At 38.0% G+C, this 18922-nt stretch overlaps 1 protein-coding gene across 3 annotated transcripts in view; it reads left to right on the top strand.

Moving 5' to 3' along the window:
* The window catches only part of ulk4 (unc-51 like kinase 4), a 115049-nt gene that overhangs the window by 28075 nt on the left and 68052 nt on the right, over positions 1-18922 (top strand). For all 3 annotated transcript variants that reach the window (XM_055013626.1, XM_055013625.1, XM_055013624.1), the window contains 7 exons: positions 7891-8052; positions 8685-8870; positions 10519-10646; positions 16405-16538; positions 16863-16984; positions 17499-17555; positions 18535-18586. In XM_055013626.1, the coding sequence (XP_054869601.1) occupies positions 7891-8052; positions 8685-8870; positions 10519-10646; positions 16405-16538; positions 16863-16984; positions 17499-17555; positions 18535-18586 (841 nt within the window). The remainder of the gene's footprint in view (positions 1-7890; positions 8053-8684; positions 8871-10518; positions 10647-16404; positions 16539-16862; positions 16985-17498; positions 17556-18534; positions 18587-18922) is intronic.

The following is an 18922-nucleotide window of genomic DNA, read 5'->3' as shown; positions in this document are numbered from 1 at the left end:
CACACTGTTTATTGCATGACAGCACTGAGATACAACGCCAAGACCTTGTCTAATGCGCTCCAGGCAGTATGTTTTTGATGCATTTTCTGACCCACTGGATCACCCCAGCCCCCTCTGCTGCTGTTGAGAGTTTTCCTGATTTACAAGTAAAGCACTGCAGCGAGATGGATACAGATTGTGGTACTGGGGGGGGTGGGGGCAGAGCCAATGAGAGCATGGTGGTTCTACCAGTGGAGAGGGGGAAGGCAGGGAGTGACAGAGGGGAAGAAAGAAAGAAGGATCAGTGCAGTGGGAGAGGGGGGGAGGAGATGGCAGTGAGGCAGAGTGAGAAAGAGAGAGAGAGTTTTACTTGGAGAGAGGGAGTGGATGGCATGGAGTGAAAGGCAGGTTTCCAGGCCAGACTTGAGCTGCAGGAAATTATTTATGAGCCTGAACAAGATGATGCTTCAGCTGCCTATGATGAAAAATCAGTGTGTGTGTGTGTGTGTGTGTGTGTGTGTGTGTGTGTGTGTGTGTGTGTGTGTGTGTGTGTGTGTGTGTGTGTGTGTGTGTGTGTGTGTGTGTGCGCGCAACAGAAATGATGTGTGAACAGTATTGCAGTGATAGAAGCCAGGGGGCAGAAGGCGGAAATCCCCCTTACACACGCACACACACACACACACACCACACACACACACGAGGCAGTGGTGAGCCTATTAATGATTTATCACTATCTTCCACAAAGGAGAGGAGAACAGAGGGGGACTGTAAAAGACAGTCATGGGTCCTACCCTTGTGTCTCTAGCATTGGATGACCACTCCACGTGCATGAACAATCACAAGCACAGTTTGAATGTTAGCCATTGCATTATATAATATTCCACAGTTTGTAAGTTGCATTGAATTTCTTTTTAATCTGCGACCGTCTTTGCTAAATGAAAAAAAACTGGAGAAGATAATGATGAATGACACAGTCCACCTTCTCCCCATCGTTTTTATTCTATCATTTTTCAATTAGCTTTTGTTTTTTACTGTCACATAGTTAGTGTTGCATTTTTTTTTCTCTGTTAACACAGAATCTGTCTCACTATACCTGCCTGTGTCTCTATCACTCTGTCCGTTTGTGTTTTTTCTGTTAGTTTATATGTGTTTATATGTGCTTGTCTTTTATCCGTTTGCTGATTTGTTCTTCCCACCTGTCTATTATTTGTACATCTACTTGTTGCTCCTGTTGGCTTTTTTATCCACTTGTCCAGTCCGGCCCTTCACACCTTGATGTCTGTTAGCCTGTTGACCAGTGTGTGTCTCACTCAGAGTGTGTAATTACTAGTGGTGTTAGATGTGTTGTTGCGCGAGGTGGGTAAAGAGTGTCTGCCATAGGGGCTTATTCAAAACCAGGTGCACCGGCTTCTAAAGGACTTTAATTACAGAGGAAAACCACATCAGACATGAGAACATGCACACTTGTACACGCACAGACATACACACTCAAGCAGAGTGATGCAGTTTTTGTAATCTGTATGTCTTTCTACTTGAAACTCAGAGAACAGGTGCAAACATGTTTGGATATAAAACTAATCCACAGATCAACACTTGAAGACAGGATTTTATTGTTCCATATCTGCCTGGCCTTTTAAGTCTTTCATTTGAAAACGGCTCTTTTTAGCCAGGGGTTCCAAGTGTGTAAATCTTATCTGTCAGCTCTGAGCTGTAGAATAAGGGAGAGTTTTAGTTTGACCCACTTGCCAGGAAGCCAGTTAGCCCTGTTGAAACCTGACGAAAGAACATAAAAGAAATGAAAGAGCTTGTTTTTTTTTCACCATTTTCCAAAATCAAACCTAGCGACCTAGAAATTGAATAAATTGTTTTCTCAGAGTATTATATCTATCTTTAAGGAAGTCATTTTGAGTACTTATGAAATCACAGCTGGATGTGTGAGACAGGGAATGTAATTAGATGTGCCCAGAACACATCTGGAAGACTAAACTTCATTGTAGTTGTTAATCTAAATTAATCATCGAGGACGAGATGAAGCAATTGAGTCAGAAAAGCTTTTTTAATCTGAGATAACTAAGTGCATTTTCCCCAAAAATCTGTAGATTACTACAAGGATGCAGGGTTTTGTTTCCAAGTGCTGTCTGGGTTCTGGCAGGTTGTAGGGAGGCTGAAATGAGTCAAAGGCAATTCTAAGTTACAGTTTTTCTCAATTGATAAGACACTATATTCCATTCACTGCACACAGCCACCAACTGACTGCACACATTTCTCAAAAACAGGACACTGCTGTCCAAGTTTTGGACACTATTCATGGTTTGCACACAGTTTCCAAAACTCTTGCACTCTTTTTGCAAAAGGCTGAACACGTTTTTTGCTCGTTTGAACACACTTTCTCACTCATAGCGCACATTTTTCAAAAAGTGAACACTAGGAAGCAGAGTTGGGACACTGTTGCAACACTGCTGTCACAATTAGGACACAACAGGTCAAAGCTGAAAACACTTTTACCAATGAAGTGCACACTATAAAACCTGCTGGGAAGCAGAATTAGCTGTTCAGAATGCAATCTGTTGTTGAGGTCAGCAGGTGGTAAAGATGGTGCATAAAGTAAATGGTTTCAGGTTTACTGTGGTTTACTTTACATGTATGTAAATGTTATTTGTCACTTCAGTGTCATGTCTATACTGGAACAATACAAGCAGTCAGAAATGTTCTGAGAATACTGTAAAAAATCTAATGCAAAATTCTGGTTCACAAGTGCTGGTAAAATTACAGAAAGTGTACATGACTGACTTTTTCTGTGTTTTGTGTGCGTTTGTTCCAGAGAGTTTTTCAGTTGGATTCTGATGATACACATGAATACATCTGGGACAATGTTAGCTCTCATAGAGGACTATTGATTTAGGAATGTTTCAGTATGAACCCCCAAGTTATTGCGGTTTTTCTGCCGCCATATTCTCCCTTTCTGAATCCTATAGAAGAATTCTTCTCTACATGGAGGTGGAAGGTATATGAGCGGCTGCCATACTTTGGGAAAATCTCTATCAATCAGTAGTCTTGGCATGTGATGATGTTTCTGTTGATGCATGTCAGGGTTGGATCAGACACACTAGGTCTTTCTGTCCAGAGAAAACATAGCTTGTGATGTTGATGAGGTCCTGTGTCCTGACCAGGCTGAAAGAACTGATGCAGATGTGGTGTAAATATCTGCAAACTGTACTGTGTACAATACAGTGCTGTATTTTTTGTCTAACATTTTTATTTTGTAATGTACAGTCAGGCACTGCAATGGCCCCCTCTGAGTCATTTATAGGATGCATTTGTGTTTAAGTTATCATTTTTGAGGGCTGTATCAATTTCTTTACACTTCATGTGAAAACACAGTGAGAGAAGAGTGTTTTGTATTCAGCAGTGCAGTGTCCTACTTTTGCTTCGTGTGTCTTAATTTTGAAAACAAAGTTCAGATTTTGACAATGAAGTGCGCTTTTGACACAAGTGTGCAGTGCTTTGTGAACTGTGTTCAAATAAAACAAATAGTGCACAGTGTGTTGGGAAATGTGTGCTATTTTTCAGGAACAGTGTCTTATCAGTTGAAAAAAACTATAATATAACTTCATCATAATTTCGGCTGAGATCCTTACCATATTTATGAAAGAAAGCTGGTATTCAGTACATAGCATTTTGCCAAAAGTCTATTCATTTCACCAAATAAAATGTTTGGATTATATTGGAAATAAATGCAAATTTGCTTGACTCATGCACATGGGAAGACCAAACATGTTGAAATACATATAATTATTTTGAAAATGCAACCAAAGAACATAAAGGCAGATAATTTCAAGGACAGTATAAGTTATGGTAACAAAATATGCCCTGAACTGCGTTTTGGAAGCATGTGCATGTTGAAGTATGCCTAATTGATGGTTTTTCAATTTGCTTATTCAAGTAACTATCATCCAGAGTTGATGATACAGAGAAATATTCATTTGGCAGTTTGATTAGTGTGTAGAGAGACACTGCTAATTAATTAATGCTGTACACAAACTAGAAGAGCAGTACAAGCGCTCTGTGAAAGCTTGTCTTGGCAAGTCAAGTTGCATAGAAACACTGCAGTACAGTCACTCCAGTTAACTGCAAAATGATTTAGACAAGCTGGGACTTCATTCTGAAACCTATGTAATATACACTATATTGCCAAAAGTATATGGACACCTATTTTCACATGCATTCCTGTCCTTGGAGTCAGTGGCTTTTACATATATCTCAATGCACCAACTAAAAAATGATAGGCAGTAGTTTTAAAGTAGAACTGCAATTTATCTTTCAGGCACTGATGCCAAAAAAATTAAGAGCTTTAATCAACAGTGTCTTTCTCTTTGTCTTATTAAATTGAGTGAAACATGAGACTTCCTACTTCTTTGTCCTAAAAGATAATAAACTGAACATCTTCAAACTGTTGATTAGTTCAGGTTCAGAAATCTGGTGGAACGATCTGAATAAGGAGTGTGGAAGCAAGTTCATCAATTGCTTACAGGTGTGATAATGAAATGTCCATATACTTTTGGTCATATAGTGTATTAATGGACAAAGTATGGCCCAGTATGCTACATTTTTCCAATTTAATGATTTGCTTATCTCTTGACTTCTTGATTTTGAAATTTCTTCATAAGTATTGAATGCTTTTCCATGAATATAGTGTAGATACTCAACATTTCAGCAGGTTAAATCTTAATAATCTGGTCAATACCAACTTGTAGTTTGCTCAATATGTTGTCACTTATTTTTAGACCATATGTGTGTGTAAACTAATTGCTCAGTTGTACTTTAGTGAAAATTACCCACACTTACTTCCAAATACCATAACCCTGGGACTGAATATTGGCTTGGCTAGCTTGAGAATGAAGGCATTTAAACACAGTAACCTGAGGTAGCAACTATAGTAAACATTTTATCTCCTAAACATCTGCTTTAGCTTTCTTATTAGGCTTGCGGTAACTTGCTGACATTAGCATTTAGCTCAAAGCTCCATTGTGGCCAAGCACAGCCTCAAGGATTCAAAACTGCTTGTTAAGCAATTGCCCAAATATGTTTACTTTGCAACAAAGTTTTCAAACATCTTCAAAATTTGGTCTGTTTTATCAACTATAGAGCAAGTGTTGTGGTATTCTGAGAGAAAAGATTACTGAGTCAACAGTATAACTTTAGTTGTGTCATGTAACATTACAGATTATCAGAATTTACACTTTGACTTGATAAATCCTCATATATAATGACAAATAATAATATTTTGACCTTATAGCCAAGTTATCCAAGGTGTCACTGTAAAAAAAAAAGTCACTATTTTCCGTAAACTTCACTTTCTGGAGATGAGGTTTAAGTAGGGCAATAAGTACATTATAATGAGAGTGCTTCTTGGATGAACTTGTTTCTCATTCTGAGAGACATTATAATGAGAATAACTTACTCTTTCCTCTCTCTGTCTCCTGAATTTCTCACTCTGCATGCATCATAATGATGAAATTTCTTGCATGAGCTACTTGTTTCTCACCACATGTGAGGATATCTTGCTCACTCTGTCTCTGTGTCTTTTTCTTCCTCTTTAACACCCCCACTCCCCCTTCTCTGTGTAGTTCCTGGCAGGGCTACAGTCTATTAAACACACAGAGAGTGGGTGCTCCCCCGTGGGCTCATTAGTGAGCTGGCCCGCACGGCCTGGGGAATGCTGGAACAGACCATTCCACTGGTTCCCGGAGGGGTGCCAGACGATTCATTATGCTGTCGTTCAACATAGTCCCTTGGTGTTGAATACACAATACGATGTCCTATATTGGATTAATGGGTTGGTTATTTAAGTTATCAGTTATGATTAGAGCTCCCATGTGGTTGAATGTGATGTATCTGCATAATGTGTAATAGAAAATAACTGCGGTTCACAACATGACTACTGATGTGTTGTTATATATCAGAGGTACATCCATGCTTCCTAGTGAGAACAAACATTTTTCCAAGTGCTTAAAGTTCACTTTTCAGAGGTTGCTGCGGGACAGTAGCTGCTGCAGTTGCTGTTATTGGATGCTACATATGTTGAGGACTGAGGTAAATGTTTCTGTGAAATTGACAATTTCCTCTGAACCGTAGTGCTGTAGTGAACCGAAGAAAATCGTGGTTGGCTGAAATTGTACCAACTCTTCAACTAGTTGACTGATCATGAGGAAAAAAAAAACCTGCTGCTGTATCCACATAATCCACATCTGCCATCCATCCATATGCTGATTATTTTGGAAGACTGTTGAAGGTTTAGGACAGGGGCAGGGCATAAACCACTAGCAGTGTCTTTTTAGCCCAAACTAGGACTATCCGAGGCAAACTGAGCACACAGCAGAAAAATGGATTATGTGAAACTTTAAGTCCATTTAAGACTTGAATTTAAGAGGACTACAACTATACTTGTTTGTAAAGGAACAAACTAGAAGATTTTACAGCCAGTTTCAAGGGTATGGATTAGTTTAATGCATGTTTGATCAAGTAATTGTACATATTTGGTCTTAATTCTCTCAGTTATGGATATGTGCACTGTCTATACTAGTTAGATGTGAAATACATTGTCATTCTCTGTCACACGCAATGTTTTTCCGAATTACCATGATAAATTGCCACAGTGAAATTAATGTTTCTGCTGTTGATATGAAGCTTTACCACCCAATGTAGTTAACTTTGTTTTATGAATAGGCTCTATTGTATCTCATATCTAGGGAGCGTAGCGTTGAAGTGATGTAACACAGTGAAACACAATAATAACCTGACAGAGGCAATCACTTCTGTTCCACTTCCTGTCTTTCTCCACAATGACTTTCCTGGAAAAACTAATTTCCTCATCCACAGAGATTTCATTAGCCTGGTCCCATTGTCTGAACACAAACAACTGTTCTCTGCTGAGGCAAAGGTGTGTGGGCACATACAGTATACACAAAGCAAACACACACAAACACTTGCACACTGACACAAGTGCACTCATACACACATGCAACCTCTCCCCGTTTTGTATTGACGTTGAGGGCTAATCTAATTGTCAGTTTGTGATTGCATTAGTTCTTTGTACACTGCTGCCTTTTGCTCTGTCACATCTTTCAGTAATCGAGTTTTGAGTTTGCAGCTTAACAATGAACCAGAAGATGTGCCATCACAATGGCAAGGAAAGGACAAGAAAAGTGTTTGGGCACTAATCACTATGATATGCAGAGGTATTAGGATGTATGTGCACATTCCCATACTAGTAATAAAGCTTGTATATACGAGTACAAACTGAAGCCACCCACCCCCTGGATGTTCTAATGTTAAGTATTTGTACTAGTTTCTGGAGGCTTTTCAGCACATACTGTAGTACAACAATGGATTCTTTCTGTCTGTATTGTCTCTATGCATGTTTTTCAGTGTTTCTCCTTGTTATTCTTTGTCCTTTTCCATTTAAACACTATGCTAAGAAGGGTCATTGGGGTCAGAGTCATTGTGTTAGTTGAGGACTTTGGATTCAAGCTGCAAGGTTTAACAAACTCATGGTTCCAGATCTGTTTGCAGGATGGTTGTTAACATTTTTCTTTGGTTAGACTTAAAATTCAGTTTTCAAATACATATTTAGTCATGACGGTACATAGACTTTGTCATTAATGTCCAATTATAAGTACAGTTAGTAGTGTTTGTTTTTAATTTAATGAACTGTACCACCTTTATAATCATCTAAAACATGACTACTGATTCATTCATTGTGGTTGGAGATGCTCTTTATTCTCTGTTGTTTTGAAATGTCATTGCCAGATCTAGCTGTCAGTACCAACAAAAATAAAATATACATATCATATAGTCACCTACTATGCCTAGCTGACAATTTTGTCAGTGGTATTTGTGTCTGGTTTATAGGATGATTCTGTAGTTCATCATATGGCTGCTAAAGCCATAGAGAACATCTCCACCACTGTGTCTGGCCCATCCCATCACCTGGCTACCACGGAGATGGGCTCGGCCCTCTGGTTCCTGTTCACTCACTCCACTGTGGAAGCTGTCAGAGTTACTGCTGTTTCTGTAAGTTCAAATGCATGTCCACATGGTCATGAATGTGTGAAAACATACAGATATAGTACCATCTTTGTAGGACCTAAAAAACCCGTAAAGATTCACATAACCAAAACTTAGTGTTCAACTCAAGCAGTTGACATTGAAAAGTCAAGCTTAACGTAGTGCTTTGGGGAAATTCAAAGTAAAAGCAGAAAAATGCGGAACTGCTTGAACTTTCTGATTGTATTATCTGACGGCTAAAGAAAAAATGCTAAATTCTGCATCTCTTCAACAATCCCAAGCAATGAAAATGATTGACTTTTTGATGCTAAATGACAGCAAGTTATGCTTTTCAAATGTTATAACTTAGCTTTTCCCACTTCATATCAGGAAGGACTACTTGTTAGTCTATTATTTGAGGCAGCGTTTGATATTCTGAATTGACACTGTCAGACTCTGAATCATTTTGATATATTTGTTTTTGGCACAGAGGATGGAATTAAAAAACTATTCCATGTTATGTGCCAGTGGATTTTTTTAAAGGCTCTAACTGCTCAACATCAGGGACAACATGCATTGACAACAGAATGGGATCACATTTCATGAATTACAAACATTACCTCAGTGTGTGAGTGTGTGTTTATCATCTATTTCTCCAGTCTCTTTCTAGGCTGAGCCGGGTAGTCCCAGCAGTCTTCTTGGCAGTGATTGATACCTGTGGCCCTGTGGCCATCTTGGAGACCATAGGTGGAGCAGGGGCCAGAGTGCAGCAGCACCTGCTCACTGCTGTGGCCACTGCTTTACTCAGCTCACGTATCCAAACACACCGCATCACACAAAGCAGGGTACGGATACACTTTCAAACGCACTTTCATGACAATATGAACAATATATTGCATAAAAATGTTAAATTCTACTACATGCACTTTACATATCAACAACCACACTGTTGCAATGTTATATTTTATTGATGTTGCTGCAGCAAAATTTGACAGGAGATTCAGGTGGTAACATGACTAACCGAGGGCGGTTTGATTTTTCAAGAAGTTTATGTGAGGAATGCCTGTAATGAGAAGGTGTCTGCACAGTAGCCGGGGGATGAAAACACTCCGAAATAACTACACAACAACATGAAGAGGAAACAAAACTAGCCTCAAATACTCAAATCTTCATGTTGTGCTTCCTCTCACTGTCTTTGTTGGTGTGTCTCTTTTTCTCTCTTCCATACAGTTCACGAACTAATGCTGAACTGTGCATGAACTAATTTGTCAGGAATTACTTATTTAATTTTTCATAAGACAGCCCATCTAGTGTGTATGTGATGTGCTAATCTTGGTAAGGCAGAGGGGCTGAAATTGATTTGAAGGTTTTTAACTTGGAGTCTAGCATTGGTAATTGACTCTGAACTGAATTTATTTGCATTGAGCATTTCCAATTTAACACCAGAATACAAACTTAGTACTTCAACTCTGCTCTAATTATACACTGATATGCATTCACCCCCCTCAAACCCCTCCCCAGCCTCCCCCCTCTCCCCTGGCACAAAGATAGACAGTCCAAGAGTTTGTTTACACAGAACTCTGTCTGTTAATGTGTGTGTTTATGTGCATGCACGTGAGAAAGCGACTGTGTGTGTGTGTGTGTGTGTGTGTGTGTGTGTGTGTGCACGTGCAGGCACATGCGCTAATTTGTTGAGTGTGTCAGTATCTGGGCTAATTGGCTGAATGAACATGCTGCAGCCTTCTACTTCAGCAAAGCATTATGGGTAGTGGGGAGGGACTTATCAGCTAGGCACACACTACTGGGCTTTGAAATTAATTAACTCGGTGTGTCGCTCCATAAACACACATGCGTGCACTTGCTGTCACACACACAGACACACTCAGTAGTGTATGGTGCTGGGGATAATGATAATGGTAATGAACGCTGGTCAGTCGAAATATTTTCCAACCAGTTACTGCTGTTGAGCGAGTTGCTGTCTCAGATAGCTGTAGGCAGACAAGTTTGTGTTTGTGTGTGTGCATGTGTATGTGTGTGTGTGTGTGTGTGTGTGTGTGTGTGTGTGTGTGTGTGTGTGTGTGTGAGAGCACATGTTTTGTGATAACGTGGAGTCTGAGCTGATTAAATTTTAGTCTGTTTGTTAATGCATTTTCAGAAAATTTTATGTAATTTTGAACACCTGGAGGAAACTGTTCATTTGCACATTTTCTTATGAGGTGTCAAAGCCATGAGAGCTGCAGGGAATTGTGTTTGTTTCTGTTTATTTCTGTGTCTTTTGATAAGATACATTTATAACATTCTGTACATTTTTATCTTCATGCTGTGAATCGACCAGTTTAGTCAGGATGTTATAATGTGAAAATGTCTCATTCATTGGCATTAGTTTGCAATGTCACAAGTCTGTCCCATTATCTTACTTTATTGAGTATATCTGAATTACAAGGCACAACCAGTCTCAGGGAGATTTTCACATTGTGTGTTTGCATCCTGTAGGATTTGGTGTTGAAGGTGCTGCGCTGTCTAGAGAGTCCGTCAACAGTAACAAGAGCCAAGGCGTTGCTCCTACTGCTGCTACTAATGCAGGACAACACACACACTCTGCTTTACTGCTGCCAACACAGGTAAATACACTCTTGTATATAATGTGTGCCCCTCAGTAATACATAATGAAAGCATGTTGTGCTTCTTGTTAGTTTATTGACAAAGAGCTGGTATTTATGAATGTATGATAATTGATTGAATCTCATATCGCAGATCTTCATAGACATTTTTAAGAGTTTGATGAACTGCAAATCAATTTTTAAGCACAGTGGTGAGACAAAAATCTAGGTTTGGCTGTAACTGTGTGCTCTTCAGTAGAAAGTGAAGCTCAATGTGACTTACTCAGTGCAGCAGCATCACTGCAAAGGATGATAACCAGATGCAAGAATGCTGCAAGTGTGAATTACAATTTCATTTTGTTGATTAATGAGTCACACTCATTTTAATTGTGCTGCATTGCAACGCAGTAATAACTCATGGATCCTGCTCGAGGGTGATGTGCCTCTCTTAACTCACCACACTTCACTGTGCACCCTCCTACAGTCTGACTGTACTGAGCTTTAGACCAGTGAAGCTCACTCTTAACTCCACTCAGTCTGTCAGACCACTGGCTAATTAGTTTCTCTGGAATGTAGTTGCCCATGTTCACACATACGCTGAACTGTCAGAGAACAAACAAGCAGCATTTGTGAATTCCATTTCAGGGTGGGATTTCCCTTTAATTATTTAGCTGTTGCTTTCAGTATGTGAGTGTGTTCTCTTACCCAGCCACACCATAACTCTAACTAAATTCCCTCTTCAGTATACGTTGTCGTGGGGGAAATCCAAAAACTGTACTCTTTCTCTACAATGTTAAATTGTTCACTTAGAAGAAAATAGTGTATTTAAACATTACCACAACAACTACTTTGTCTAATTAAATTTGAATACATTATACAGTGTATAGCTAAAACCAGGCAGTCCTGTTGGTTCAGGAGTCATTCCAGATGGTTAGCTGGGATAAACTGATTGCTGGTGAGATGAAATTGCAGATAGTATCAGTGTTATTCAGCAAAAAAAGAAAAAAATACAAAAATGGCAGAGAACAAGACTGAAACTGCAATTCATGCAGGTGCAGTACATTATAAGACTATGTCCACAGTAACTGACAAAATCTGGAAAAAAAAAAATTCTTGTGAGAATCCATCATTTTCTGGTTGTTTGAGAGTAACAGGGGAAAGAAAATTGACCTCTCAGCTGTGCTGCCACATAGCAGCTGATGATGTCTCGAGGAAGCTCCATTATCATTTTCCAAAAGCTCTGTTTTGTCCTGTCCTCACACAAATGCAGGAGGTTTTCAAAGGTTTTCACTCTCCAAAGTATTTTAGAATGCTTTGGATTTGGTTGTTGATAAACTCCAGCTAGATGTGGACAGAAGACCAAAATGGTGAGTTTTTTTTTTTTTCTTTCCGACTAACTCAGTGTGGACACACTGTACGGTAAACTTGACGCTTTCTTGACTCATGAAATAATTAAACCAACAAATCTTGACATGCATGCTTTTGAGGAGTGATTTATCTTGAATCAGAAGTTTCAAATTCTGATGCAAGTACTTCTTGAACACTGTTCAGCAAAGTTATCTGTTATCTAACGCAGGCAGCTTTTAGAAGGGAGACTTCCTTGAAAATGCTGCCTGGGGTTGTTGGCAATGCGGTTGCACTCTGCGTAACCTTTGTGTTAAGTAGCACAGTAGCTGTGGGAATGATAATATAAATGTATGGACCCAGGGCATTTAATTTATGCTACTGTATGTTGTAACTTTACTGGAACTTCAAATGGTTCATTAACTGGTTGTCCTGTGTTTCACCCTACACTGTGCAATGCAGCAGTGAATGGGAATAGCCCTTATGGTCAGATGCATATGCATTATACATCCATATATAAATACAGCTTGTTCCCCTGGTGATTTATAACCAGTTGGCGTTTCAGTTTGAAAAAGATGCCCTACATTATGGATCCTTATAACTGTCCCTCTCCTTATTGTTTCTCATTTACTTTCTTCCTCTTTTTTTTCCAAATTTGTTTTCTTTATTGTTTATTAAAATGCTACAGTTACCATCTCCTCTCTATCTCTGTCTCAGTCTCTGACACTTTTTGTCTTCCTTCAGTCTTACTCTGACATTTCACACATGTGAACTGTCAGATGAACTTTTCCATTAAAGAGTAATGTTAAGGTTATTTGGAGTGCCTTGACACAGCCATTGTATTTCCTCGCCATGAATCAAGTACTAATCTCATTATACTGCTTTATTTCCTTTGACTCAGATAATCACAAAACTCTCAGCTGCTAAGGAACAATAAATATGTATATTATTAATATATTTTTCTTGTTGTTCTATTCTGTTCTCAAAAAAAATTTAATTAGAAGTTGCATCCAAAATTAGTGATACATAACAGTTCTACTTGTGTTTAGAGACTGTAAGGAGTTCATAGGGTTCATCCTGACAAACTTAAGTATCCTCAAAGTGCCATTACATAGAATTTAATTCAATAGAATTTATTATGCAGAATTATACACTCACATATGCCACATTGACTTGTGAGTGGCATTGATGGACACTTATGGTCCACAATTCAATGCACAAAGAAATAAAGGAGCTACTCTATGCTGGAAACAGATTGCTTGTAAGAATTGGACTTGGTGCTCCAAATACCTTAAAACAGAAAAGAAAAATTTCCACTTTGGCGAAGAATAAAGTTGTATTCTCTTGTGTTTAACAACACGTTGTTTCTTATTTTTAAATTGGCAGCAGCATTGCAAAGTAGCAGCTTAGCTGTCATCTGTTGGTGCATATCATGTCTCATTTCCTTTAGTACAGAATGTTACAGTACGTTGTGTTCTGGTGCACTAATTCCCTAAATACAATACCTTAAAATATATAGAGACAATAGGTAATTCTAAAAAGGGATTCAGCTATAGTGAGTGACACTAAATTGAAATGATGTCTCATGATTCATTTTGGATCTTTTTGATTGGCTCTAACATGCAGCCTAATGACAGACCATCATGTGCTGGATTTCGTATGATACACATTTTTTCCAGCCTTCTTTTACAGGACTATAAAACAAATTGAAGGTGTTTTTATTTTTATGCTTTCTCCTCAGCTCTTTTCCAACACCCGTCTCTCTGTCTGTCTCTTTCAGACACGTCCTATACTCTTTATCTCTCTGCTTCCTCTCTGTTAACGGAGTTGGAGCTGTCAGAGTTGACCTGCCTGTCTCTCTCCCACTGAGAACTCTGCATGATCCAACCACACACACAGACACACGTCTTTCCCTCAGTCCTGCTCTCACTCGGCCACGTTGTGTTTAATTAGCTCCTCAATAGCATGAAAAAGTGAGTGTGAGTGTTGTTTTTGTCTTCATGAGATAAACTTGCCCAAGTCTCACTGTCAGTGTTGCCACTGGGAGTGGAGTGTGATGACTTTCAACAGATGTAGTCGCACACACACACTGTGGGCCACTTGTAGGTCAGTTCTGTGTGAGTACTTTGTGAGTCTCCCACAGTGACTGACAGAGAGGTGGCAAGTTTGTCTCTCTTTGTTTGGCAGTCGGGAAAAACGGCATGCAAGAGAAGAACACACGGGGTTTGGACTGTTGGCTGGTTCACCGCTTCGTTCCAGACTGAAATATCTCAAAAACTATTGGATAGTTGGTGCTTATCCTCTCAATGAGCAGTCCTGTTTATTATTATTATTATTATTATTATTATTATTATTATTATTATTATTATTATTATTATTATTATTATTATTATTATTATTATTATTATTATTATTATTATTAGTATTAGTATTATTATTAGTATTAGTATTATTATTAGTATTAGTATTATTATTATTATTCAGATTTAAAAAAAAAAATAAAAATACGAGATGAAAATGAGTTTAGATTGTGTTACTGGTCTCTCAAAAGCTGAATTTGAGAATATGGGTTATGAGGCTGTATTTTCTTCCATACCCTCAAAGTAGCTGATTTTCAACAGTGTTCATGTAGCCTTCATGGAGCAGGATCCTAACATGACAATGACATACAGTATTTTGATAACGCAGTGTGTGAAATTCCTCTTTTTGTAATAAGTTTTTCTTTGTTTCATTTGTGCTTTTTCTCTTCTGTCAGTGTCGATTCTATCACTGTATTAACACGTGTCACTTGCTATTAAGATAAAGTTAGTAGCAACTAATGTGCCCTGCGAAAATGTGCAAAAATTTGGGTGAATTCATTTTTAAAATCAAAGTTAGTAGACACAGCCCATGCATCAATATATAGGCTATATTCAAATTTGAATGCACTGTTAAGTTTTACTTAATGAATAATAAGCAAGCAAACAAATAAACAATTTAATAACAACAATACTACTACTACTACTACTACTACTACTACTACTACTAATAATAATAATAATAATAATAATAACGGCATTGATTGACTTGTTAGGACATGTTGAGCATACCAAGTATTGACGTTATAAATCTACCAGCTGGTTACAATACTTTTGGTTGTGTGACTACCAGTGCCACAGGAAACACTTAATGTAGGAATTCTACTACATATCAGCAAACTCTACACAAGAATGTCATGCAGTCAGTGAAAAAAGTGACACTGAAAAGAGGATTTGATATCAGACAATGATTCAAAACAGACCTCAAAATACAAATGTGCAAAGTGCTATCCTGGTAGGGTTGCACACTGTTCCACATTCACTGTTTAACTATAATAGTTCAAATGAAAATGCCAGTGCATTAACATTTGTAAGAAGTCTCATTTTTTAGGCCTGCTTGCTTTGGGGATTGTTTCAGAGAGAACATCTACATAGGTCCAGTATTCCAACTATGTCAGAGTCGTATAACTGGGATAGCTGATTACTTAGATCATGGCAAGGTTGTTGCTTACTTACTTCCCTCTAATCATTTGAGACAGGCAGGTGATTAAACAGTCTATAAATTGGTAAAGTTAATTAGTAATTTGCAGGTCTTTCTCAGTGGCCAGACTCAAGGTTATACCACAAGTGAATTTTAATTTGACCTACTAATGGCAGTGGGTTGTCTTTTCTTTCTTTTTTTCTTTTCTTTTTTGCATTGTAGTTATTTTGCTTTGCACTAAACCCATAACGATAATGAAAACATTCTGAGCGCTTACCTCAAATAAACTGTATAATATAGTAACAGTAGCTATCTTGGATTCCAGTGCAAATACTGGATGCTAATGTTTTATGCAACATTATAAGGGAAAAATACTGAATTTGTAATACCCTGCTCCCCCTGAACCGCTGCCACTCTGAGGCTTGGAATCAATATTTGTTAACTAATATGACCTCTTTGAATTTCTGCATGTGTCTGCATTTATTCATGCTGGTGCTGGTGTATGTTGGTGTGTGTGTGCGTGCTTGTCTGTGTGTGTGCTGATACATGCTCGTGGGTGTGTTTGTGTGTCGGTAATGAATATCAGTTAGTGGGGGTAACCTTTTCCTCCCAGCTCTGAATTTGTGAATAGAATATTATTGATTACTGTTCAACAGACACAGTCTGATGAGAATAGAAATGTTCTCAAACTGTCTGTCTCTCTCTTAGACAATCTCCTTGCCCCTAATTTTTATGCATCCTGTCAAAATTTCATAGCTGAGTGACTACAGTCTTATTGTTAATGCATCATTTTAATATTGCTAGTCATTGAGTAGATGCAGCTGAACAACATACAGTGAGGATAGAATGAAAAAAAATGCTTCCTTGAAATAAGCACAGCGGTGAAAATAGCTTCTACTGTGTGGCATATAATGCATGTGTGTCTCTTTCTGTCTAGACTTGTGATGTACCTGGAGAGAGACCTGCGGAAAGCCACACCTCTCCGAGAGAATCCCAGCCAATCAGGATACCTGCCTCAGTGCCTGGATGCACTGATTGTGTATCTGAGTAGCACAGCACCAGTGATAATGGGTAAACACGCCTCTGCATGAATTTGTTTGCTCTATGTGTATTTTTGCCTGTATGTTTATAGATCCAGAACTACATTTGATTTTTATTTTTTTTTACTTCTCATTCTGCAAAACCATACATAGTTTCTGCTAACAAGGAAAACTTGTTTTTGCGAATCTGAAATGCAGATATTTGTATGGTTTAAGAGCATTTTAACACGTAACTTTCCAACATAGTCCACCTTCATGAAAAGGTACTGTTGTATTGCCCTGAGTAACCCTGTCAACCCTTTTTTTCATTCCTTCTTATTCCATCATGTGTCCCCTGGTCCTGTCTCCTCTCTAGAGGACGTCTTATCTGTCCTGAGAGGTGTGATTGGGAGGAAACATCCATCTACAGCTCAGAGTAAACAACTTAAACACACTCTACCTACTGTGTCTGTGGTGCTGGAACTTCTTTCATCTCAGGTAACTTGGATCAAACTGATTTTTCTTTATTGTTTGATTTTATGTTTTAGCAAAATTATCGTAAATTATCAATATTCATCTGTCCTGCTGAACAGCTTCCCTCATATGTTTTGTAAGTCAGCTATTTAATTATACATTCTTATTACTCTCATTGTGGCCCAGGTGTTAGGGCCTGTTAACAAATATATGCAGCACTTTGCACTAACATTTTAGGCACCAAAGGTATAATGACGATGCTTATTCAGTAAACTGAACAAACCTAATTTAGATTAATATTCATGGCGACCTGTCTTCAACAATTCTCATACAACAACATGTGTCTCAGGCATGACAGAGGTGAGCACCAGGTAGTTACATCTAGGTCCTGCAAACCTTTTGGATGTGTTTGCACTGCCATCAGGGCAAAGATGTTATGCATAGCAGTGCTGTCTTTTATTTCTCTTCACTGTTTGTGTTAGTTGTCTCATCATTCCATCTTAGTTTGTCTGTGTGTCGACTCGATGTCACCTCACAGGTCTTCAGATCTCAAATTGTAACCGAAGAGTTCCTGATGCATATTGGATTGCTGCTGGTAAGTGTTTAGTAGTCCGGTCAGGTTTCAACTTCTTATGTCTCTTCAGCAGAGTGGTTGTTTCACAACCTGAGCACAAAAATAACACTCTTAAAACTAGGATGTGCAAGGACATTTTCAATTAATTTTGCAGGTTAAATTATAAAGTGACATCCCAACAAGTTTGATCCATTAAGACAATTAGAATAATCTAAATATTTTGCAGACAGACAGAAAAGTAGACCTGAAACACATACATTCCTGACTGTAAGTATTTGGCAGGTTTTGGTCTTTAGGCTCTTTGGTTTAGCACATTACTGTACATCTAAAAAAAAAAACTATGAATACAACATTAACTAGGTTTACTCAAAATACAAACAACTGCGTGAGAGATAGAGTCTATTTAACACTAAATGTTAAGGTTCAAATATAATTGGACAGATACACATTCAACTAAAAAATTATCATATTTAGCATTTTACGGTAAAATCTTTACATGCTTTGCGAACCACCTGCATTTTGTTCAGCAAACCAACTACCTTTGATATCTCAAATTTTTACTTAGTTTGAGCCTCATTATTTTCTCCTTTATGTGCATGGTCATTTCTTTATTGCACATATTGACAGAAAAATAACCTCAATCTAAATGGCAACTCTCAGTCAACTCTGAGCTCTTTGATGTATAATCTGACATTTCAGGGGCATTTAGCTGCTCACAAAACATTCAGCCGCCATGTGTCCAATTACTTTAAAATTATATCATTTGTGTATAATTAGACTTTGCACTTTAATGTAGTATCTACTATTATATTTCAGACTGAATGTTCTAAAGTGTGCAAAAATGTCCAAATACTTACAGTCTGGGCTGTAATAGCATGTGGTAATTAGTATGTTAAAATAAAAATAAAAACAAACGTCTCTAGTTACAGTACAATATAATCATTTTAAATGCTACTGGAGTTTGTAAACATGTAATTTCTACCATTTCTCTCTCTGTTAGAACTATATTGCCTCTGTAGAGTCCAACGAAACAAATCTGTCCGGCGCTGTGGGTGAGTTATTTTTTAGTGACTACAATGTTTAAAGATGTTCAGTCATTATCTACTACTGTTTCTACTTTATTATATATTTTTCAAAATGTACTTTGCATTCACCTGTCATGTAATTAGCAATATGTCCTTTATCTTCATATTCGTCATTAATCTCCCCTGTTATCTGATTCTTAAATGTAATTTTAAATGCTGCTTCAGGTGCTAAATACCATTTTTTTTCAGTTTATTTTCTTAATTTATCTGGTTAAATTAAGGCTAAAAGTAATGACACCTCAGTAGCTGAAAAACTGTGTGCTCAATTACAATCAAAATCATATAAAGTTTAGCTGTGAAACC

The sequence above is a fragment of the Amphiprion ocellaris genome, chromosome 9, assembly GCF_022539595.1.
Source record: "Amphiprion ocellaris isolate individual 3 ecotype Okinawa chromosome 9, ASM2253959v1, whole genome shotgun sequence".
Classification (NCBI taxonomy): Eukaryota; Metazoa; Chordata; class Actinopteri; family Pomacentridae; genus Amphiprion; species Amphiprion ocellaris.
This window is presented reverse-complemented; position numbering and strand designations above follow the sequence as displayed.